This window comes from Chiloscyllium punctatum, chromosome 10, assembly GCF_047496795.1.
Source record: "Chiloscyllium punctatum isolate Juve2018m chromosome 10, sChiPun1.3, whole genome shotgun sequence".
Classification (NCBI taxonomy): domain Eukaryota; kingdom Metazoa; phylum Chordata; class Chondrichthyes; order Orectolobiformes; family Hemiscylliidae; genus Chiloscyllium; species Chiloscyllium punctatum.
This window is the reverse complement of record NC_092748.1, coordinates 59,035,940-59,060,391: the sequence shown is the minus strand read 5'-3', so window position 1 is coordinate 59,060,391 and position 24,452 is coordinate 59,035,940. Positions and strand designations below refer to the sequence as shown.

Genomic DNA, 24,452 nt, shown 5'->3' with positions numbered 1-24,452 from the left:
TACTAACACCTTCCACCCCGACCTCAAATTTACCTGGACCATCTCAGACTCCTCCCTTCCCTTCCTCGACCTCTCCATTTCTATCTCAGGCGCCCGACTCAACACGGATATTTAGTATAAAATCGACCGACTCCCACAGCTACCTAGATTACACCTCCTCCCACACTGCCCCCTGTACAAACGCCATCCCATATTCCCAATTCCTTCGCCTCCACTCCCAGGAGGACCAATTCCAATACCGAAGAACTCAGATGGCCTCCTTCTTCAAAGACTGCAATTTCCCCTCAGACGTGGTTGACTATGTTCTCCACCGCACCTCCTCCACTTCCCGCTCCTCCGTCCTTGAACCCCGCCCCTCCAATCGTCACCAGGACATAACTCCACTGGTCCTCACCTACCACCCCACCAACCTCCAGACACATTATATCATCCTTCGTCTTTCCCACCACCAAGGATATCTTTCCCTCTCCTCCCAGCATTCCGGAAAGACACTCCCTCCGCAACTCCCTCGTCAGGTCCACACCCCCCACCAACCCAACCTCCACTCCTGGCACCTTCCCCTGCAACCGCAAGAAATGCAAAACTTGCACCCCACACCTCTCCCCTCACTTCCCTCCAAGGCCCCACGGGATCCTTCCATATCCAACACAAATTCACTGCACCTCCACACACATTTATTGCATCCGCTGCACCCGATGAGGCCTCCTCTACATTGGGGAGACAGGCCGCCTACTTGCAGAACGTTTCAGAGAACACCTCTGGGACACCCGCACCAACCAACCCAACCAACCAGTGGCTGAACACTGACTCCCCCTCCCACTCCGCCAAGGACATGCAGGTCCTTGGCCTCCTCCAACTCCAGACTATGGCAACACGACGCCTAGAGGAAGAGTGCCTCATCTTCCACCTAGGAACCCTCCAACCACGAGAGATGAATGCAGATTTCTCCAGTTTCCTCATTTCCCCTCCCCCCCACCTTATCTCAGTCCCAACCCTCGGACTCAGCACCGCTTTCTTGACCTGCAACCTTCTTCCCGACCTCTCCACCCCCACCCCCTCTCTGGTGTATCAACCTCACCTATCGCATTCCCAATGCCCCTCCCCCAAGTCCCTCCTCCCTACCTTTTCTGAGCCTGCTTGGCACACCTCCCTCACTCCTGAAGAAGGGCTCATGCCCGAAACGTCGATTCTCCTGCTCCTTGGATGCTGCCTGACCTGCTGCGCTTTTCCAGCAACACATTTTTCAGCTCGGATCTCCAGCATCTGCAGTCCTCACTTTCTCCTACTGTGGGAGGAAACCAGAGCACCCAGAGGAAACCCACGTAGACACAGGGAGAATGTGCAAACTTCACACAGACAGCTGCCAAAGGCAGGAATTGAACCTGGGTCCCTGGTGCTTGGAGGCAGCAGTGCTAACCACTGAGCCACTGTGCTGCCCGAAGAGCAGAAGAGAAATACCTATACAGTGTATTCAAGAAGAACGGATACTCAATAAACACAGTTCACAGTTTTCTCAGCAACAAACCCAAACAAGCAGCCAAAACACGTCCAGAATCCCTAGCCACTCTCCCCTACATCAAAGACATCTTGGAAATGACTTCTAGACTACTCAGACCTCTTGGCATCATGAGCCCACAAATCTAATAACACACTAAAATAGCGGGTAATGAACTTGAAGGACCCTATACAAACAGTAAGCAAAACTAATGTCATTTACAAAATACCTTGCTAGGACTGTAACAAACACCACAAATAGAAAGCATGACATACCACCAGCGCTTCACCAGAGGCTCATTGATGTTGCCTAGTATGGTGATGAAATGTCTAAAAACAAACCTCCCAACTCAGCAAGCAAACTTACATCCAGAGGAATCACAAATGGTACTGAAACCTATTCAGCAATGATTGGTACATTGCTACATCTGATATAAAGAAGGTCACTGATGAAGCAGCTGAAGATGGAGCCTAGGTTACTCTCCTGAGGAATTCCGCTGAGATGTCTTGGAGCCAAGGTGTCTGATCTCTAACAACTTTAACAAACACAGCCATCTTTCTTTGTTAGAAGTATGGTTCAAAACAGATGAGATCTCACAACCACACACACACACACACACACCCCTAGAACTCCTTGCTGCCATGCTAGATCAAATGTGACCTCTGTATCAACTCTGACCTTACCTCTAGACTTTCTCTATTTTGCCCATTTTTCTAAAAAAAAGGCTGTAATGAGCTGTTGGAGGATCAAACAAAGTTGCTACATGCAACAAATCTGGATTGGCAAAAAAAGCATTTAATAAAAAGATATCGCACACAAGGCAACTTAAGACAGACAGAAAAGGGCTCGAATGGTATAGTGGTAGTCTCCCTATCTCAGAGCCAGGAGGCCCAGGCCCATGTCCCATCTGCCACAAGAGGTGCGTCATAACACCTCTGAACAGGCTGATGAGAAAATATCTTTCAGCATGGATTGCATAACTAAGAGGAGACAGGGTTGGATTAAAGGGAGCATTTTTAGGATGGCAACCTGTAAATAGTGGAGTACCAGTTTCAGCGAGAAGGTCACAATTACTTATAATAATTACTTGGGTGGCACAAGTGAACATGCTACCACCACGTTTGCAGGTGACACAAACAATTGACAGAAAGGCAAGCAGTATAGGTGAAACAAGTCTACAGAGGAATTCAGTCGGGTTGAGTCAGTGGTCAAAAACTTGGCAGATGGGATATAATGTGAGAAAATGTGAAGTTATACACTTTGGAATGAATAGAAGCATTAAATATTATGTAAATTGGGAAAGACTGCTTAAAGCTGCCACAGAGGGGGATCTGGTGGGTTCTCATGTATGTTAGCATCCTAGTTCAGTAGGTAGGAGAATGGAATGTTGATCTTTATTTCAAAAAGAATGTGGATAAAAATAGGGAGATCTAGTTAAAACTACACTCCAGTTCCACTCTGACTTCTGGACAATTAATGCTAGCCTAACCAGCAATGCTCACATCCTGTGAATGAATTTTAAAAACTGGGCAGACGATCAAAGGCTTGGTCGAAGAGGTGAGTTTTAAAGAGTGCCTTAAAGAAGAAGGAGGAAAGTGAGGGACAAAGATAAAAACAATTCAGGAGAGACTTCCTTCGATGTATTTACAGCAAAATACTGCAGATGCTGGAGATCTGAATCAAAAATTAGTTTCATACCAGACTCAAAATACTAACTGTTGCTCTCTTCACAGATGCTGCCAACCTGCTCAGTTTCTCCAGCACACTTTTTATTCAAAGTCTGGCCCTACCACAGGCTATTGTGGCTCAGCAGACATACACACTGCACCCAGTTGGCTGGCAACTGCCCAGCTACCTGACAATAAACTGACAGAAGGTTGGAAGAACACAGCAAGCCAGGCAGCATCAAGGACGTGGAGATGTCGACGTTTCAGGTGTAACCCTCCTTCAAGGCTGGGGGTGGGTATGAGGGGAGCTGCAGGTAAAGGGAATGGCAGGGCAGAGTGGCAAAGTGTGGATAGGTGAAGACAGGTAAAGGGTACAACCTGGTTGGTTAGTGGGAGGAATTAATCCGACTTGTGGCAGGGAGGAGTGAAAGGAATGGGCAATTTCCTTTTTATCTTTAACAAGTCAGCTATCTGACAAAGCAGCAGCATATCAAAATTTGTATTTTGAAATAAATCTATTGTACTATAACCTGGTGCCATGGGATGCCTGACTTTGTCCACCCCAGTCCAGTGGCACTTCCAGGTTAAACTTGACAATTCACATCTCTGGTGTTATATTTCATATAAAGAGGAACCAACAAGCATTTACCCAAACCATGAGTTAAATTCTCGGATTTTACCAATCACCATCCTACCCAATCCACCGGTTACTGAAAACCACACCCATGCTCTAATATCATAGTCAGGTCCAACTATTCCAATGCTCTTCTGATTAATATCCTGCCAACTTGACTTCATCCCAAGCACAACCACTAGTGTCCTAACTCAGCGATTCCGACTCACACATGTTCACTGACCTACTCTGGCTTTCACGCCCTGAAAAATTTTAAATTCTCATCCTGGTATTCAAATCCCTGCATTACCTCACCATTTTTATTCTCAGTCACCTCTTTTAGCCATACAACTCTGAAAGAATGTTTTGCCTCTCCAATTCTGACTTCTTGCATACTCACCAATTTTTATCACTCCATCACCGACAGCCTTGTCTTTCACAACCGAGACCCCAAGCCCTGGAATTCTTCTCAATCTCAGTCTTTTCATTTAAGCTGGTCCTTAAGTTGTTATTTTAAATTTTGATCACTACCCCAACAATTTCTTATTGTAACTTGTTAAAATTTGATTGCATAACATTCATTTGAAGGGCCATGGGATGCTTTGCTACCTTCGAGGTATCATTATAATCTCTCCAATTATCCATGAAAGACAATGAAACTCATTGCTCCATCAAAAGCAATCTTGAAAACGGTCTTTCCCAACAGTTAGAATAAATGCAAAATACAGGAGATGCTGAAAATCAAAAAATCTGAAATTATAACAGGATGTAGGGAAATGACAGAAGCTAAATGATTACTTTTGTGCCCATCTTCATGGAAGAAGCTACAAGAAATCTTCCAAGAGGAGTTATCAAAGGAACCAATGAGAATGCTGAACTGAAAGCAATTAGTCAAATGAAGTAGCACTAGAGAAATTAATGACATGGCTAAAGATCTGAAAACAATTTCCATTCGGATACTGAAAGCTATCTATAGAGGTAAATATACTGATCACTTTGCGAAATTCTACACATTCTGTAGGCTGCAGATTGGAATTTTGCAAACACACCACTGAGGAAATTTAAGATCAGTGAACCTGACATCAAATGGTAGGGAAAATGCTACAATTTATTTTAAGCAATATGATTAACTGCATACTTAGAAAATAATAAACAGATTATTAAAACAGAAAGCAAGTCTGATAAAGTTGTGTAGCTTGAGGACGTTACTAGCAAAAGTTAAAAAAAAAGGGAAAACTAATGATGGGATGTCTTTGGATTTTCAGAATGTTTCAATAAGGCCTTGCATAGGAGGTTAATAAACAAACCCATAGCCCTTGGAATAGGTAGCAATATACCAGCATGGATTCAAGTCTGATGAACAGAAAGAAAACCAAGTAGGATGAAATGTGTCATTCCGAGACTGCCAGTTTGGAACTAGTGGACCACTGCAAAGATCAGTGCTTGAGCCTCAGTGGCATTAGTTATATTCCCAAATTTGCAGATGACACAAGGTGTAAAGAGGCTTCAAGAGACAGACTGAGTGAGTTGGCAATACTATGGCAGATGAAATATACTATGGATAACAAATGCTCTAGGAAGGATAGAAAAGTGTGGGGGGGTGGGGAGTGGCATTTTTGATAAGGGATAGTGTTACTGCTGTACTTGGAGATGATATTCCTGCGATTGTATCCAGGAAAGTTATTCAGGTGGAACTGAGAAATATGAAAAAAGAGATGATCACCTTATTCTGATTATATTATGGACCCCCTAATAGTCAGCAGGAAATTGACAAAAAAATTATATCTATACGAATCCATAAGAATACTAGGGTGGCTATGGCTTCCAAACATAGTCTGGGACTGCCATAGTGTTAAGTCTTTAGATGGAGAGGAATTTGTTAAGAGCGTACAAGAAAATTTTCAGATTGGGTATGTGGATGCTCCTACTAGAGAAGGTGCAAAACTTGACCTACTCTTGGGAAATAAGGCAGGGCAGGTGACTGAGATGTCAATGGAGGAGCACTTTGGGGCCAGCAACCATAATTCTATTAGTTTTAAAATAGTGATGGAAAAGGATAGACCAGATCTAAAAGTTGAAGTTCTAAATTGGAGGAAGGCTAATTTTGACATTATTAGGCAAGAACTTTCAAAAGATGATTGGAGGCAGATGCTCGCAGATGAAGGGACAACTAGAAAATGCTGCCTTCAGAAATAACGAGGGTCTAGAGACAGTATATTCCTGTGAAGTAGACAGAAAAAGCTGGTAGATGCAGGAAATGCTGGATGACTAAGAGATTGAAGTTTTAGTGAAGAAAAAGAAGGAAGCATATATCAGATATAGACAGCAGAAATTGAGTATCTCCGGTAGGAGTATACTTCAGGGGGAAAATCAGGAGGGCAAAAAGGGGACACGAGAGAGCTTTGGCAAATAAGGTAAAAGGAGAATCCAAAAGGGTTTTTATAAATACATTAAAGGACAAAAGGGTGAATCGGCAGACAATAGGGCCCCTCAGCAAGGCAGCCTATGTATGCAGCCACAGGAGATGGAGGAGATACTAAACGAGTATTTTGCATCAGTGTGTACTGGGGAGAAGCTCATGGAATTTATAGAATGGGGGGAAATACTTGGTGACAACTTGAAAAAAGTCCATAATACAGAGAAGGAGGTACAGCATGTCTTGAAATGCACAGAAATGGTCAAATACCCAGGACCTGATCAGGTTTGCTCAAGAATTCTGTGGGAAGTTAGCCAAGTGATTGCTTGACTACTTGCTGAGATATTTGTATCATCAACAGTCATAGGTAAGATGCTGGAAGACTGGAGATTGACTAATGTATTGGCACTATTTAAGAAAGTTGGAAAGGACAAGCCAGGGAACTATAGATGAGCCTGATATTGATGGTGGGCAAGCTGTCGGAAGGAATTCTGAGAGACGGGATTTACGTATTTGCAAAGGCAAGGACTGATTAGGGAAGTCAGCGTGGCTTTGTGCACGGGAAATAGTGTCTCATGAACTTGATGGAGTTTTTTGAAGAAAGAAAGAGAATTGATGAGGACAAAGCAGTGGATGTAATCTATGTGGACTTCAGCAAGACGTTCAGCAAGGTTCCTCATGGGAGGCTGGTGAGCAAGGTTAGATTTCATGGAATACAAAGAGAACAAGCCATTTGGATACAGAACTGGCTCAAAAGGTAGAAGACAGAGGGTGGTGGTGGAGGGTTGTTTTTCAGACTGGAGGCCTGTGACCAGTGGAGTGCCACAAGGATTGGTGCTAGGTACACTATTTTTCATCATTTATATAAATAATTTGGATGTGTGCATAATAAGTATAGTTAGTAAGTTAGTTAAAAACAATGACTGCAGATGCTGGAAACCAGATTCTGGATTAGTGGTGCTGGAAGAGCACAGCAGTTCAGGCAGCATCCAAGGAGCTTTGAAATCGACGTTTCGGGCAAAAGCCCTTCATCAGGAATAAAGGCAGTGAGCCTGAAGCGTGGAGAGATAAGCTAGAGGAGGGTGGGGGTGGGGAGAAAGTAGCATAGAGTACAATGGGTGAGTGGGGGAGGGCATGAAGGTGATAGGTCAGGGAGGAGAGGGTGGAGTGGATAGGTGGAAAAGGAGATGGGCAGGTAGGACAAGTCCGCACAAGTCATGGGGACAGTTACTGAGCTGGAAGTTTAGAACTAGGGTGAGATGGGGGAAGGGGAAATGAGGAAACTGTTGAAGTCCACATTGATGCCCTGGGGTTGAAGTGTTCCAAGGCGGAAGATGAGACGTTCTTCCTCCAGGCGTCTGGTGGTGAGGGAGCGGCAGTGAAGGAGGCCCAGGACCTCCATGTCCTCAGTAGAGCGGGAGGGGGAGTTGAAATGTTGGGCCACGGGCCGGTGTGGGTGTCCCGGAGATGTTCCCTAAAGCGCTCTGCTAGGAGGCGCCCAGTCTCCCCAATGTAGAGGGGACTGCATCGGGAGCAACGGATACAATAAATGATATTAGTGGATGTGCAAGTAAAACTTTGATGGATGTGGAAGGCTCCTTTAGGGCCTTGGATAGACGTGAGGGAGGAGGTGTGGGCGCAGGTTTTACAGTTCCTGCGGTGGCAGGGGAATGTGCCAGGATGGGAGGGTGGGTTGTAGGGGGGCGTGGACCTGATCAGGTAGTCACGGAGGGAACGGTCTTTGCGGAAGGCGGAAAGGGGTGGGGAGGGAAATATATCCATGGTGGTGGGGTCTGTTTGGAGATGGCAGAAATGTCGGTGGATGATTTGATTTATGCGTAGGTTGGTAGGGTGGAAGGTGAGCACCAGGGGCGTTCTATCCTTGTTATGATTGGAGGGGTGGGGTCTTAGGGTGGAGGTGCGGGATGTAGACGAGATGCGTTGGAGGGCATCTTTAACCACGTGGGAAGGGAAATTGCAGTCTCCAAAGAAGGAGGCCATCTGGTTTGTTCTGTGGTGGAACTGGTCCTCCTGGGAACAGATCCAGCGGAGGCGGAGGAATTATGAATATGGGATGGCATTTATGCAAGAGGTAGGGTGGGAAGAGGTGTAATCCAGGTAGCTGTGGGAGTTGGTGGGTTTGTAAAAAAATGTCAGTGTCAAGTCAGTCGTTATTAATGGAGATGGAGAGGTCCAGGAAGGGGAACGAGGTGTCAGAAATGGTGCAGGTAAATTTAAGGTCAGGGTGGAATGTGTTGGTGAAGTTGATGAATTGCTCAATCTCTTCGTGGGAGCAAGAGGTGGCGCCAATGCAGTCATCAATGTAGCGGAGGAAGAGGTGGGGAGTGGCGCCAGTGTAATTATGGAAGATGGACTGTTCTACGTAGCCAAAGAGACAGGCATACTGGGGCCCATACGTGTGCCCGTGGCTACCCCTTTAGTCTGGAGGAAGTGGGAGGATTCAAAGGAGAAATTGTTAAGGGTGAGGACCCAGTTCAGCCAAACAAATGAGTATGTCGGTGGAAGGGTACTGTTGGGGACATCTGGAGAGGAAAAAACAAGGGCTTGGAGGCCCTGGTCATGGCGGATGGAAGTGTAGAGGGATTGGATGTCCATGGTGAAGATAAGGCGTTGGGGGCCGGGGAAACCGAAGTCTTGGAGGAGTTGGAGGGCATGGATGGTGTCTCGAACGTATGTGGGGAGTTCCTGGATAGGGGGGATAGGACAGTGTCAAGGTAGGTAGAGACGAGTTCAGTGGGGCAGGAGCATGCTGAGACAATGGGTCGGCCAGGGTAGTCAGGCTTGTGGATCTTGGGAAGGAGGTCGAACCGGGCAGTGCGGGGTTCCCGGACTATGAGGTTGGAAGCTGTGGGTGGGAGATCCCCTGAGGTGATGAGGTTCTGTATGGTCTGGGAGATGATGGTTTGGTGATGGGGGGGGGGGGGTGGGGTCATGGTCATGGTCGAGGGGGCAGGAGGAAGAGGTGTCCTCGAGGGGACATTTGGCTTCAGCAGTGTAGAGGTCAGTGCGCCAGACTACCACTGTGCCCCCTTTATCTGCTGGCTTGATGGCGAGGTTGGGATTGGAGGGCTGCATGTTGTGAGGGTGAGAGGTTGGAGTGGGGGAGGGAGGTAGACAGATTGAGGTGGTTAATGTCCTGGCGGCAGTTGGAAATGAAGAGGTCCAGGGCAAGTAATAGGCCAGCGCGAGGTGTCCAGGTGGATGCAGTGTGTTGGAGGTGGGTGGGAGTCCTGATTGTGAAAGTAAGCTCGGAGGCGGAGGCAACGGAAGAATTGTTTGACGTCACGGCGTGTATTAAATTCATTGATGCGTGGATGGAGGGGGATGAAAGTGAGTCCTTTGCTGAGGACTGATCGTTCGTCCTCAGTGAGGGGGAGGTCTGTGGGATGGTGAAAACTCGGCAGGGCTGGGAGCTGGGATCTGGTGTGGGTGTCGAGCTGGGAGTGGGGGCGTAACCTGTAACTGGAGTGGGTGTGATGGTGGGGGGAATGGGGGTGGAGTCACGAACAGGGGTAGCGTTCCCCTCGGGGTTCTGGAGGGTGGGGATAGTGACAGTGGGGTCTGTGGGGGGCATGTCAGCAGAATGCAGGTAGGGATGGTCACTGAGCATGTGGCATCAGCAATGATGTGAAGGGCGGAAGTGATGTCACGTATGATGCATGAGGAATTGTGAGGGGTGGAAGTGACATCATCAATCAGCGTGGGGGTGGCAGCTGCATCAGCCGCATGGCTAATGGCGGAATAGATTACGAGGCCAAGGAATCTTCTGGAATGTTTGAGGAGCGCTTGTTATGGAGGTGGGTGGATAAAAGTTTGTTGTACTTTCAGTTTTTGATGTTGGAGATGGAATTGAAATACTGTTTATTGAGAGTATGAATTCTCCTGAGAATGTAGTACAGAGTGGGTCCTTTGCAATTCTGAGAGTGTGTGGCCCTCAGCTGAGGCAGGGATGACTGTAGAGAGGTTAGGTGCGGGCGCATTGCTGCAAGCGTGGAGCGGAGGATCTTGAAGGAGAACTGTTGCTGGTGTTTTTGAATCTGTTGTCTGTACTGTTTGTCCTGTTCTGGTCCGAACTCTGCTGGTTTAAAGGTGGTCCGGAGTCCGTGTGGGAGGAGTTGGTTACGGAGGTAGGCACTGACGAAGCAAATGTGATAGCGAGTTTGTTTCACGACATGGTTGAAGAGCTTCAGGGCAGAGGAAATGACCTGGGAGTTGCAGTGGGAGAGGGACTCCCTGAGATTCTTGTAGAGAGGAGGAAAACTTCTTCAAGGCAGGCATCATTGCAAGAGGATTTGCAGTAGGGTTAAAATCAACGAGGTAAAAACAATGACTGCAGATGCTGGAAACCAGATTCTGGATTAGTGGTGCTGGAAGAGCACAGCAGTTCAGGCAGCATCCAAGGAGCTTTGAAATCGACGTTTCGGGCAAAGGCCCTTCATCAGGATAAAGGCAGTGAGCCTGAAGCATGGAGAGATAAGCTAGAGGAGGGTGGGGGTGGGGAGAAAGTGGCATAGAGTACAATGGGTGAGTGGGGGAGGGCATGAAGGTGATCGGTCAGCGAGGAGAGAGTGGAGTGGAGTGGAAAAGGAGATAGGCAGGTAGGACAAGTCCGGACAAGTCATGGGGACAGTGCTGAGCTGGAAGTTTAGAACTAGGGTGAGGTGGGGGAAGGGGAAATGAGGAAACTGTTGAAGTCCACATTGATGCCCTGGGGTTGAAGTGTTCCGAGGCGGAAGATGAGGCGTTCTTCCTCCAGGCGTCTGGTGGTGAGGGAGCGGCGGTGAAGGAGGCCCAGGACCTCCATGTCCTCGGCAGAGGAGGGGGAGTTGAAATGTTGGGCCACAGGGTGGTGTGGTTGATTGGTGCGGGTGTCCAGGAGATGTTCCCTAAAGCACTCTGCTTGGAGGTGCCCTGTCTCTCCAATGTAAACGAGACCGCATCAGGAGCAATGGATACAATAAATGATATTATTGGATGTGCAAATAAAACTTTGATGGATGTGGAAGGCTCCTTTAGGGCCTTCGACAGAGGTGAGGGAGGAGGTGTGGCCGCAGGTTTTACAGTTATTGTTAGTAAGTTTGCAAGTGACACAAAAAATTGAAGGTGTAGTGGACTGAGAAGGATACCTCTGATTACAACAGGATCTTGACCAGATGGGCCAATGGGCTGAGAAGTGGCAGATGGAGTTTAATTCAGATAAATGCAAGGTGCTGCACATTGGGAAAGCAAATCTTAGCAGGATTTATCCACTTAATGGCAAGGTCCTAGAGAGTGTTGCTGAACAACGAGACCTTGGAGTGCAGGTTCATAGCTCCTTGAAAGTACAGTCGCAGGTGGATAGGATAGTGAAGGCGGCGTTTGGTATGATCTCCTTTATTGGTCAGAGTATTGAGTACAGGATTTGGGAGGGCATGTTGCGGCTGTACAGGACATTGGTTAGGCCACTGTTGGAATATTGCATGCAATTCTGGTCTCCTTCCTATTGGAAGGATGTTGTGAAATGTGAAAGGGCTCTGAAAATATTTACAAAGATGTTGCCAGGGTTGGATGATTTGAGCTATAGGGAAAGGCTGAACAAGCTGGGGCTGTTCTCCCTGGAGTGTCGGAGGCTGAGGGGTGACCTTATAGAGGTTTATAAAATCATGAGGGGCATGGATAGGAATAAACAAAGTCTTTTCCCTGCGTTGGGGGAGTCCAGAACTAGAGGGCATAGGTTTAGGATGAGGGGGAAAAAAGATATAAAAGAGACCTAAGGGGCAACTTTTTCACCCAGAGGGTGGTGCATGGATGGAATGAGCTACCAGTGGTGGAGGATGGTACAATTATAGCATTTAAAACACATCTGGATGGGTATATGAATAGGAAGGGTTTAGAGGGATATGAGACAAGTGCTGGCAAATGGGACTGGATTAGGTGAGGATAACTAGTTGGAATGGACGAGTTGGACCGAAGGGTCTATCTCCATGCATGTTTGAGGGTATCCCTTTGATTGGATGAAGTAGTGCAAGGTTTTTCTTAAATGGGGAGAAATTGGGAAATATTGATGTCAAGAGACCTGGATATCAATATTCATGAGTCACTGAAATCCAACATGCAAGTGCAGCAATCAGTTAGGAAGGCATATGGTAGGTTGGCCTTTATCATAAGAGGATTGGAGTACAGGAATAAAAGTGTTCTGCTTCATTTCTGTAGAATCTTTTTGAGATTGCACCTTAAATTTTGTTGTGCAAGGCTTCTTAAAAAGAAGGATATACTTGCCATAAAGGTGCTATAGCAAACATTCACCAGAATAATCCATGAGACAACAGGATTGTTCCTGTAGGAGACAGAGCCTTCTCTTAAGTTTAAAAAGAGAGAAAGGGATTTAACTGAAATTAATAAAATCCTGACAGGCCTCAACAGGGAAGATACAGGTAGGATTCTTTCCTGATTAAGGAGGGGGAGTTTTGGAGTCTAGAACCCAGACAAGCTATTTAGGACCAACATGAGGAGAAACTTCTTCACTCAGGAGCAGTAAATCTTTGGAATTCTATACCCTAAAAGCTGTGAAAGTTCAGCCACTGAGTATGTTCAAGTCAGAGGTTGATTTATTTTTGGATACTAATGACATCAAGGAACATGGGGAAGTGTGTGTGGGAAAAATCAATGTTGTAGTAAGTGATCAATCATGATCTAGAATGATGGAGTACACTCAAGATGCCAATGGCTACTCCTATATTCCAAAAACAGAAAGTGGTCGACAGATCAGGCAGCACCCATTGAAAAAACAAGTTAATGCTTCAGGGTCAGTTCTGAAGAAAGTCACAAACGTGAAAGATCATCAGTTTAGGAGCAAACTACTGCAGATGCTGGTATCTGACAACAAAAGAAAACTGGAGATCACAGCAGGTCAGGCAACATCTATGGAGATAAAGCAAGCTAGCTTTCCAGTCTAGATGACTCTTCATCACACGTGAAGTGTGGAGGGGGTAGCATTTATGCAATAGTGGCTGGAGTAGGAAGAAAGGACGTTGAATCACAATCTAAACTATTAACATCTTTTCCCCCAAACATTGCATAAACACTGTCTGCTGCATATGTCATGTCAACTCCGAAAAAGAGTCATCCAGAGTCGAAACGTTCGGTTGCTTTTTCTCCATGGATGCTACCTGCCCGCCTGTGATCTTCAGCATTTCTTGTTTTCAGTAAATACAAACCGATGAATTAGTTAGCTATCCATAAATGCTGTCGGACTCGGCGACTGCTCACACCAACAAAACGTTAACTTCTCCGTACTATTATTATTTTTTAGATGGTTCACGACAAGAAGGAATCAGTGCTGTTACTTGTAAAATTTGTGCTTCGGGGATAAATTTGTATGGGCATCACACCTACACTTATACGCTGTCGTATGCGGGTAATACTTAAAATGTCACACGATATTTACGATTGTGACAGAAGTCCGTCAGTGATTTAATGTTATTTAGTGACACGTCAACAGAAAACTCGAAACCTTCCAAACTTGCAGCAGGTTTACATAAACAAACCCTTATTTTTACGAAATAGAGGGAGTAATTCTACTTTTTAAAATATTTACTAAATGTATTTATACCTTTAACTACTTATATTATAACTTTTATGTCAGCATAGCATTCCTGATTCTTACAAAATACGGGTAAAGAAACATTCCGAAATCTCTGGATAGCACCAGTAAAGAGCCACAGGGATCTTGCGTATTGGCAACGGAGCACGGAAAGTTTACAAACAAGTGCTAATTTTGCTACTCTTGGCCTAAGGTCAACATCAACAAATACCCGGTGAATGTAAACTGTTACTGGTTTTAAAATAAAGTTTATTCCAAAAAAAAATGCAAGGGCTGTCCTTGATCCGGAGTTTATTACGAGAGGGGTGCCCGGGTCAGATCTAGGCTCAGAGCTCCTGTTTCAGGGCTCTGTTCACTCACCCACTTTCCCGCATCACACTGCTGTCCCCGCAGTCACAGGCCCCGCCCGCCTGACTCCGAAACATGTTGAAATCGTGACCCGTGTGTTCTCCGGCGTTGAAGCACTCGGCGCACAGGGACATACACGGGGAGATCCCGCACGTCCTGCAGCGGTACGCCACGAAGTTGGCGGTCCACACCAAGCCGCACAGGGTCGCGTTGTCATAGCCGCGCACCATTTTGCAGAAGTCATCGAAGCTCTCGCCACCGGCCATCAGGCTCTTGCACCACTCGATCACCTCGGCCTCGGCCGCCGCTCTCTCCGGGCTCAGGACGCTATCCAGCAGCTCTCCGAGCAGCTGCACGCCCCTACCATCCTGCCGGCCGCACTCAGCCTTCAGCGAAGCGGCCGTACTCCTCTTGTCCCGGCCCAGTAGTGACGCCGCCATAGCGGCCCGCAGCCGGCCAGCCGAGCCTGCTTATTTATTTTGTTCTTGGAGCAGCCTGCTGCCAACTCTCGTGAGAGTTCACCCGCCGCCGGAAGCAGGTAGAATGTCTGCGCGCCTCGTTCCGGAAGTGCTCTTCACTACAGTTGGTAAGCGCGTTTCCCGGGGAGGGGGGGATGTTGCGGAGAGTTGTTGCTCGTCCCTCGTTCCGAAAAAATTACAACTCCTAGAAATGGTGCAGGAGGAACTTATGATTCTTTGAAATGTGCGTGTGCGCGAACAAGCACGTACGTTCAATGTAAATATTTTTGCTGCAACACACTCACAGCAAAGCAGCTTGAAATCTGAACGAAATGACAGGAATTTGTTGGAAATGCTCAATCAGGTCTGTGGAAAGATAAAACAGGGTTAAACGTTTCAAGTTTGACTTTTCATCAGAACAGAACACAGTTGGAAATCTAATAGGTTTTGAGCAAGTGAAAGTTGGTTCGGAATGTTGGTGTTGGCAGGCTGACCCCATCACAAACAATAAAAGTAAGGCCCGCTTCAGCTGGCATGGGAGGACACAATAATCATTTATGCAACCATTTGTGCGTATGCTCGCATTTAACAACTGATGGTTGCATTTCCAGAGAGAATAGCGAGTTATTTTAATGCTTAGGTTTAGGCAACAAATATGTTGCACCTAAAGGACAGAGTTCCTGTCTGGGATTTTTTTTTAATTGTCCAACGTTAAAGGAGAACCTTCTCAACACGTGTTATGCATTTACCTACCTCAAGGACCCTGCAAACCCCCCCCCCCCCCCCACACTGTCCCCTATGCTGCAAATCTCCCCATCAAACGCACATCTTTTCCCAGTACCGCTGCCCACATTCACCCTGCTGCCTTGTGCGTAGGAATTTAGTGAAAAGCAATTAACTACTTTTACAGCAATTTTAATGAAAATAGCACCATGTTCATAATGCTTCAAGTTTTTGACTGAATCGCAAATCTTAAGTGTCGTAAAAATTAAGCATTTGCAATTTCAAATTCTGTTAAAATAAAATCTAAGTAATGGATGTAAAAGTTGGAAGAGGGGGCTAAATAATGAACATGTAAGCTGGGAGCGTCATTAGTAATGAGAACGTGGGATACATGGGGCATAAATGATGAAAATGTAACATTGGAAAACATATTAGTGATTGATATGCAAGATACCAAGAGGATATTTCATATTGTTGGAGAGGTTACCACTAGTGGGCACAGTTTATGAATAAGACATGATGATGCTGAAAAGAACTATTTTTGCTTAGGGGATCCTTGTATGTAGAATTTTCCCTCCAAGAAACAATGAAGGCTGGATCATTGATTGGATTCAAGGCTGTGTTAAATATATTTAAGAAGAAAAGCTTATGCGGTGGAGGGATGCAGACAGTAAAGTGGAACTAAGGCGACAATGAGATCAGTCATGATCTTCTGACTGATGGAGCAAGATTGAAGGACCAAATGGCCCAGCTCCCAAGTCTCATGTTCATCTTAGTAATATTAAAATGTTGTAATTGATGTTGGAATGCATTGAACTAAATGAATCACATTGTAATTTGACTTAGACTTCCAAAACAAATTTATAATTTATTATAATACAGTATTGAGGAACCTTTTCCTCAGTTCCAAAATTATAGGCAATACACATACATTAGAAGTATTGCAGATAATGTAATTCTCACTCTCTCCCAGTATATAATTCCATTACGCTTCTCTACCACATTAAATTGACCTTTTATATTTAGCTTCAGTTCAGTTCCATCTGAGTTCAACAGTTCTATTCACAATTCGTCCCATAATAAAGTAATCCTTGTATAACACTACTAATCAATAACCAGCAAATAAGTTTTATTTAAATAAACAGCTGTTTGACATGAAAATATATATGTTTTGTAGATAGATAGTGTGATAGAATATTAGACAATCATTGCTGCTTTTACCACTAACTTTTGTTTCTTTTGTTCATTGTGATATTAAGTTCACTAGATGTTTTCATTCTTGCTGATCTTCTTTCACTTCAAGTCATAGATATGTAAAGTATGGAAACAGACCTTTTTATCTAACTCAATGCCCACCAAATATCCTGTATTTATAAATATAGAATCCCATTTGGTCCATATCCTTCTAATCCCTTCCAATCCCTTCCTATTCATATAGGAGTCCAGATGCCTTTTAAATGCTGTAATTGTACCTGTCTCCACCAATTCCCCTAGCAGTTCATTCCAAATATGCACCACCCTCAGGTCTTTCCCCTCTCACACTAAACCAATCCCTCCAGTTTTGGAATCCCTCTCCCCAGGGAAAAGACCTTGCCTATTTACCATGTATATGCCACTTATGATTTTATAAACCTCTAAGGTCACCACTCAACCTCTGATGCTCCAGGGAAAATAGCCCCAGCCTATTCAGCCTCTCCCTATAGCTCAAACCTTCCAAGGTTGGCAATATCGTCATGAATCCTTTCTGAACCCTTTCAAGTTTCACACCATCCTTCCAATAGGAGAGACCAAAATCACAAGTACTCCTCCAAAAGTGGCCAAACTTGTACAGCTGCAATATAACCATCCAACTCTTATATTCAGTGCACTAACCAATAAAGGCAAGCAGACCAAACACTTTTCCCACTGTCCTATCTACGTGTGACTCTACTTTCAAGGAATTATGAACCTGTACTCCAAGGTCTCTTTGTTCAGTAACATTCCCTAGGACCTTACCATTAAGTTGTATAAGTCCTGTTCTGCTTTGCTTTTCCAAAATGCAACACCTCACACTTATCTGATTTAAGTTTAATCCTGTCTGCCACTCCTCAGCCCATTTCTCCATCTGATCAAGATCCCACTGAACTCAGAGGTAACCTTTGTTATCCACTACACCTCCATATTTAGTGTCATCTGCAAACTTATTAACCATACCTCAAGTTTACATCCAAAGCATTTATGGATGTAAATTTGCTCACTGACCTGGAAGATTCAGTTTCATACATTTCATCATCATACTAGAGAGCCTCCAGTAAAGCACTAGTATTATGACCCACTTTCTATTTATGTGTTTAGGTTTCCTTGGGTTGGTGATGTCATTTCCTGTGGGTATGTCATTTCCTGGTCTTTTTCTCAGAAGTTGATAAATGGGATCCAAGACAATAAGCTTGTTGATAGAGTTCTGGTTGGAATACATATGAGGAAGCACAGCACATCCATCCTAGGACAAGCCAAACAGAGACATGCCTGAGAATTCCTAGAAGCATGGTATTCCAACCTGTACAGCTGCCATATGACCATCCCAAATATTTATTTATAAATGACAAAAGTCAATGGATCTAGCACCTATCATTGTGGCATTTCACTGGTCACAGGTCTCCAGTCTGAAAACCAATCTACTCTCTGTGGCAGATGGAGTTTAAGTTAGATAAACGTGAGGTGCTGCATTTTGGGAAAACAAATCTTAACAGGAATTATATGCTTAATGGTAAGGACCTAGGGAGTGTTGCTGAACAAAGAGACCTTGGAGTGCAGATTCATAGCTCCTTGAAAGTAGAGTTGCAGATGGATAGGATAGCGAAGAAGGTGTTTGGTATGCTTTTCTTTATTGGTCAGAGTATTGAGTACAGGGGTTGGGAGGTCATATTGCAGTTATACAGGACTTTAGTTAGGCCACTGTTGGAATATTGTGTGCAGTTCTGGGCTCCTTCAATCGGGAGACTGTTGTGTAACTTGAAAACATTCAGAAAAGATTTACAAGGATGTTCCCAGGGTTGGAGGATTTGAGCTATAGGGAGAGGTTGAATAGGCTAGGGCTGTTTTCCCTGGAGCGTTGGAGGCTGAGGGGTGACCTTAAAGAGGTTTATAAAAGCAGAAGGGGCATGAATAGGATAAATAGACAAAGTTTCTTCCCTGAGATCGGAGAGTCCAGAACTAGAGGGCATAGGTTTAGCATGAGAGGGAAAAGGTATAAAAGAAACTTAAGGGGCAACATTTTCAGAGGGTGGTAAGTGTATGGAATGAGCTGCCACAGCAAGTAGTGGAGGCTAGTACAATAGCAAATTTAAAAGGTATTTGAATAGGAAGGGTTTGGAGGGATATGGGCCAGGTGCTGGCAGTTGGGAGTAAATTGGGTTGGGATATCTGGTCGGCATGGATGAGTTGGACCGAAAGATCAGTTTCCGTGCTGTACATCTCTATGACTCTTCCCAATTTTATCTTTGAAGGAGATTTGTGTATATCCAGGACAGGATTTTAAGAGATGCAAATAGAGCACAGCTAGGTAACCTTAACAGAGTACTTGCTATCTGGCTGAAACCCAAAGCCACGGATCTTAGTGCTCTGTCACCTCGCAGGAGGATGTTATCTCACCAACTTATCTGATCAATGAGGAATTGTTGTTTCAGGTGGGAAACCTAACCCCACTTTTTCACCCATTGCTGTATCACTAATTCAGATTTTTATTGTCATGTTTCCCTTTGTTCGCTCCTTATCTAAACGTTGTATTCTTTCCTTTCCATCAGCTGAACTTGGCATGATTTATGAACCTTAGGGACTAGAGGATCGAAAACCAAAAGAACGTGTTGGAACAACTCAGCAAATCTGGCCAGCAGCATCTGTGGAGAGAGAGTTAATGTTTCGAGCCCAATATCATTTCTTCGGAACTGAAGAATTAGGCTGTGCTTGTAGTCAGGGGTTGGAGTTGGTTGCACATGGGCTACAAAAACCATGAAGCGTCTCAAGCTGAAAGAATTGGAGAGTTTATTGCAGCGAGTGGATGTTTTTGAGCAGCCGAAGTTACTCCTAGAACAATATCCAACGAGCCCGCATATAGCAGGTAAGCAGTGCGAACACTCATCAAAATTACATTTCCTTTTAAAATAGCAGAAGATACTGTCGGCATCATGCTGTAACATAGTAATGAGAACTAAGAAACTGCTTAATTTTAAACAGCTAACCTTTGAGAGAAACATTGACACAAGGTATAAACAAGGTAAAAACAATGACTGCAGATGCTGAAAACCAAATACTGGATTAGTGGTGCTGGAAGAGCACAGCAGTTCAGGCAGCATCCAACGAGCAGCGACACAAGTTATGTTTATTCTCCGGTGCCTATTTTCAATTTGTTATCGCTTGTGGAGGACTGACCTCTCTCAAAATCCAAATGCTAGGTCTCGGACACCACATTCACACTGTCCGCCCTCATTGCCTCCAGTGATCTCCCCTCCACTGTCTCCAACCTTTCACTATCCCAGCCCCACGCTGCCTGGTTCTACCTGCTCCTACAACAGCCCAACTACCCCTACAGACCCATTGTCTCCCTGCCCCACCGAGCTGATCTCATCCTATCTCGACTCCATCCTCTCCCTCGGTTCAGACACTTCCCATCTACATCCGTGAACTAACCATGCCATTCATCTCTTTAGTAATTTCTAGTTCTCCTAGTGCTTTTTTTCACTGTGGACATGCAGTCCTTATGCATGTCTATACCCCACAAAGATGGCCTTCACACACTTAGCTTCTTCCTCTCCAACAGACCCATCCAGTCCCCTTCCACCAATACCCTCCTCAGCCTCGCCGAACTCGTCCTCACCCTTAATAACTTTTCCTTTAACTCTTCCCATTTCCTCCAAATCCTGGAGGTGGCCATGGGCACTGGGATGGGCCCTCTTTGTCAGCTATGTCGAACAGTCCCTCTTCAGAACCTACACAGACACTGTGCCCCAATTCTTCTGTCATTACATTGATGACTACATTGGTGCAACATCCTGCCCAGGCCGAACTGGAGCAGTTCGCCTCCAACTTTCACCCCACCCTCAAATTCACTTGGTCCATCTCAGACACTTCCCTCCTCTTTCTTGACCTCTCCATTTCCATCTCTGGCAACAGTCTCCAGGCAAACATTTACTATAAACCCACAGACTCCCATAACTACCTGGACCACACCACCTCCCACCCAGTATCCTGCAAGAACACCATCATGTTCTCCCAGTTTCTCCACCACATCTACTCTGACAAGGAGACATTCCACTCCCAATCATCCCAATTGTCCACCTATTTTGAACAACTTGCTTTCCCCCTCTAATGTTTCTCCCCTCTAACAGCCCTCCACTGCACCTCCTCCATTCCCCAATCCACTACTCAACCCTCCTCCCTTTCAATGCAATAAAGACAGGGTTCCCCCTTGTCCTCACCTATCACCCCACTAGTCTGTGCATCCAATGTATCATCCTGAAACACTTTCACCAACTCTGATTAGACCCCATCACCAAGGACATTTTCCCCTGCCCACCCCTGTCTACCTTCTGCAAGGACTGTTCCTTTCATCAACCTTTGGTTTGCGCCACTCTCCCCACCCCCGACACCACAGAACCCCCAGATACCTGCATAAAAGATGCAAAATCTGCAAGCACATCACCCTCCTCACCTTCATCCAGGGTTCCAAACAATGCTTCCAGGTCATTCAAAGGCTCGCCTGCCTCTCCTCCTACCTAGTTTACTGTATCAGGTACCCTCTGACATTTTCTCTACATCAGCGAGACCAAACTTTAGCTCAACACATTTCACCGAGCATCTCGGCTGGCCCCGCAGGGGCTGATTTGTCCTTCAGTCACTGCCCACTTTAATTCCCCTTCCCACTCCTTTCCAACATAACCATCCTTAGCCCCCTCCATTGCCGTAGTGAATCAGACTGCAAATTGGAGGAAAAACACATCATCTTCCGCTTGGGCAGCTTGCAACCCAGAGGACTCAACAATAAGTTCTCCAATTTCAAATAACCGCCCTTCCCATCCCCCAACTCCCTTCCCAGTCCCTCCCCCTCCCTTCCATTCCTCTGATCGACCCTTCCTTCCAGCGATGAGGAGAACGTGAGATCTGCAGATGCTGGAGATCGGAGTTGAAGTGTAGCACTGGAAAAGCACAGCAGGTCTGTGGAACAGGAGAATCAACATTTTGGGCATGAGCCCTTCATCGGTAATGTTGTGGGGTGGTGAAGGGGCTGAGAGATAAATAGGAGGGTGGGGTAGGGCGGGGCTGGGTCGGAGGTAGCTGGTAAGGCGATAGGTAGATACAAGTGAGAGGTGATGGTGATAGGTCAGAGGGGCGGGTAGAGCGGATAGGTACGAAGAAAGATGGAAGGACAGTTTAAAAAGGCGGTGCCAAGTTGGAGGATTGGATGAGGTGGGGTGAGGGGAGATGAGGAAACTGGTGAAATCAACTTTGGTGCTGTGTGTTTGGAAGGTCCCAAGAGGGATGATGAAGCGTTCTTACTCCAGGCATCGGGTGGCTTAAATTCGGTGTTGGAGGAGGCCCAGGACTTGCCTGTCCTTGGTGGAGTGGAGGGGAAGTTGAAGTGATCAGCACAGGACAATGGAATTGTTTGGTGTGTGTGTCCGAGAGATGTTCCCCGGTTGGCGTCCTGTCTCCCCATGTGGAGGAGCAATGGATACAGTAGATGAGGTATTTGGATCTGCAGGAAAATCTTTGCTGGATGTGTAAGGATCCTTTGGGGCCTTGGATGGAGATGAGAGAGGAGATGAGTGCAGGTTTTACACCTCTTGTGGCAGCAAGGGAAGGTGCTAGGAGTGGAGGGTGTGGTGATGGGAGGCTTGGACCTAACGAGAGAGCAGTGGAGGGAATGGTCTCTGTGGAATGCTGAAAGGGGTGGGCAGAAAATATATTTCTGGTGGGGTCTGATTGTAAGTGGTGGAAATGCAGAGGATAATGCGCTGTATCCAGACATGAGTAGGGTGGAAAGTGAGGTCTGGGGAGTTCTATCCTTGTTGCGTTTGGATGGGTGGGATTCAAGGACAGAGATGCAGGAAGTGGAGGAACTGTGCTGGAGGGCATTATTGATCATGTGGGAAGGGAAATTGTGGTCCTTGAAGTAAGAGGCCATCTGGCTTTGTCCTGAAGTGGAATTGCTCGTCCTGGGAGCAGATAAAGTAGTGGCAGAGGAATAGGGAGTTATTACATGAGGCGGAGTGGGAGGATGTCTTGTCCAGATAGCTGTGGAAGTCACTGGATTGGAAGTAGATATCCATGTTGAGTTGATCGCCAGAAATGGAGACTGAAAATGGAGGTTCAGGAAGGGGAGGGACGTGTCCAAAATGGTCCAGGTGAACTTGAGATCAGGGTGAAAGATGAACCATTCAACCTCTTCATGGGAGCATGAGGTGTACCAATACAGTCATCAGTACAGCAGTGGAAAAGGTGGGGAATGATGCCAGTACAGCTACAGAGGATGGACTGTTCCATATATCCGACCAAGAGGTAGGCATAGCTGGTGTTCATGTCTACCCCTTTGGTCGGAAGAAAATGGGAGGATTCGAAGGAGAAGTTGTTGAGGGTGGGGACCGGTTCAGCCAATTGAACGAATGTATCAGTGGAGTAGTACTGTTTGGTTTGACGGGAGAGGAAGAAACGAAGGGCAGATGAATGTGTACAGGAACTGGATATCCATGGTGAAGATGGGAAGTTGAGGGCCAGGGAAACTAAAGTTATGAAGGAGGTAGAGGGCATGGGGTGGTGTCCTGAATGTATGTGGGAAGTTCCAGGACCAAGGGAATACGGGATGATGTCAAGATATGAGGAGATAAGTTTGGTGGGACAGGGACAGAAGGAAACGATAGGTCGACTGGGGCAGTCAGGTTTGTGAATTTTGGGTAAGAGGTAGAGCCTGGTGGTACGGTTCCGAGACTGAGGTTGGAGGTTGTGGATGGTCTGGGAGATGATGGTTTGGCGACGGAAGGCGAGATTATGGTTGAGGTGGCAATAGGAGGAGGTGTCCATGATTTGGCACCTGGTTTCAGTATAGAGGTCGGTGCCCCAGACTACTAATGCACACCCTCCTTGCTCAATGGTTTAATGTTGAGGTTAGGGTTGGAGTGGAGGGCTGTGCTTCGTGAGTGAGAGTGGTTGGAGAGGGTGAGAGGGGTGGACAGGTTGAGACGGTCAATGTCATGATGGCATTGTAAGTGGTGGAAATGGCAGAGGATAATGTGTGGTATCCAGAGATTAGTGGAGTGGAAGATGAGAACCGGGGAGGGGTGGTTGGGGTTGGGGGGGAGGGGGGTGGAGGGGAGGAGAGGAGAGGTCGTTCTATCCTTGCGTTTGGAGGGGTAGGGTTCAAGGATGTGCGGGAAGTGGAGGAGATGTTGAGAGCGGGTAAGTGACCAGGACGGAGTGTCCAAATGGATGGAGTATGTTGGTGGTGGGAGAAGGGGTCCTTGGTGGGTGGGTGGGAGTCCCAATGGAAAAGGTAAGCCCGGAGGCAGTGGAAGAAAAGTTTTATGTCACAATGTGTTTAGAATTCGTTGACCTAGGAGTGTAGTGTAATTTAGGTGAGACCTTTATTGCGGACTGATCATCCATTCTCAGTGAGGTGTAGGTCTGGGGGATGGTTAAAAACTTGGCAGGGCTGGGAGCTAGGTCATGGTGTAGAGCTGGAGCTGGGAGTATGGGGGCAGAGACTGTGTCTCTGGAGTGGGTGTGGCCATGGTATCATTAGTGACATCACCAAAGGAAGTGACGTACTCTGCAGGTTCATTGGTGTTGTTCCGATGAGTGACATCAGTGAGGTCTGAAGTGGGATAGACAGCGGCAACTGCGGGGGCAGAAGTGACGTGATGGGTAGGCTTCGCAGAGTTTTTGATGGTGGTGGTCCTGGCAGCAATTGCGGAGGCGGTGCCCACGGTCTATGGGGTGGCAGAAGTGACGGTCCATGGGCGTCATCCTAATGGAACCAAGGCAAAGGGGTTCCGACGTTCGACTTATCCAACGTCTGTCCCATTTTAAAAATCTTCCTAATTTATCTCTATATACTAGTCCAATGTCCTCAGTCTCCACACTCACTTCAGATTCCTGACC

General features: G+C 46.2%; 2 protein-coding genes across 10 annotated transcripts in view; one reads left to right on the top strand and one right to left on the bottom strand.

Annotated features, from left to right (window-relative positions):
- The window catches only part of ubr3 (ubiquitin protein ligase E3 component n-recognin 3), a 356,926-nt gene extending 342,344 nt beyond the window's left edge, over positions 1-14,582 (bottom strand). For all 4 annotated transcript variants that reach the window (XR_011961687.1, XM_072579281.1, XM_072579282.1 and 1 more), the window contains exon 1: positions 14,155-14,582. Coding sequence is in view for 3 of the 4 variants with exons in the window: in XM_072579281.1 (XP_072435382.1) it covers positions 14,155-14,582 (428 nt within the window). In the remaining variant the exon portion in view is untranslated. The remainder of the gene's footprint in view (positions 1-14,154) is intronic.
- The window catches only part of mettl5 (methyltransferase 5, N6-adenosine), a 30,627-nt gene continuing 20,717 nt past the window's right edge, over positions 14,543-24,452 (top strand). Inside the window, exons 1-2 of one of the 6 annotated variants that reach the window (XM_072579292.1) lie at positions 14,543-14,680; positions 19,106-19,419. In XM_072579292.1, coding sequence (XP_072435393.1) covers positions 19,311-19,419 — 109 coding nt within the window. In that variant the 5' untranslated portion in view covers positions 14,543-14,680; positions 19,106-19,310. Of the gene's footprint in view, positions 14,729-14,753; positions 14,965-18,964; positions 18,989-19,105; positions 19,420-24,452 lie in introns of those variants that run through there. The other 5 variants (XM_072579287.1, XM_072579290.1, XM_072579289.1 and 2 more) reach the window with 5 other exon arrangements.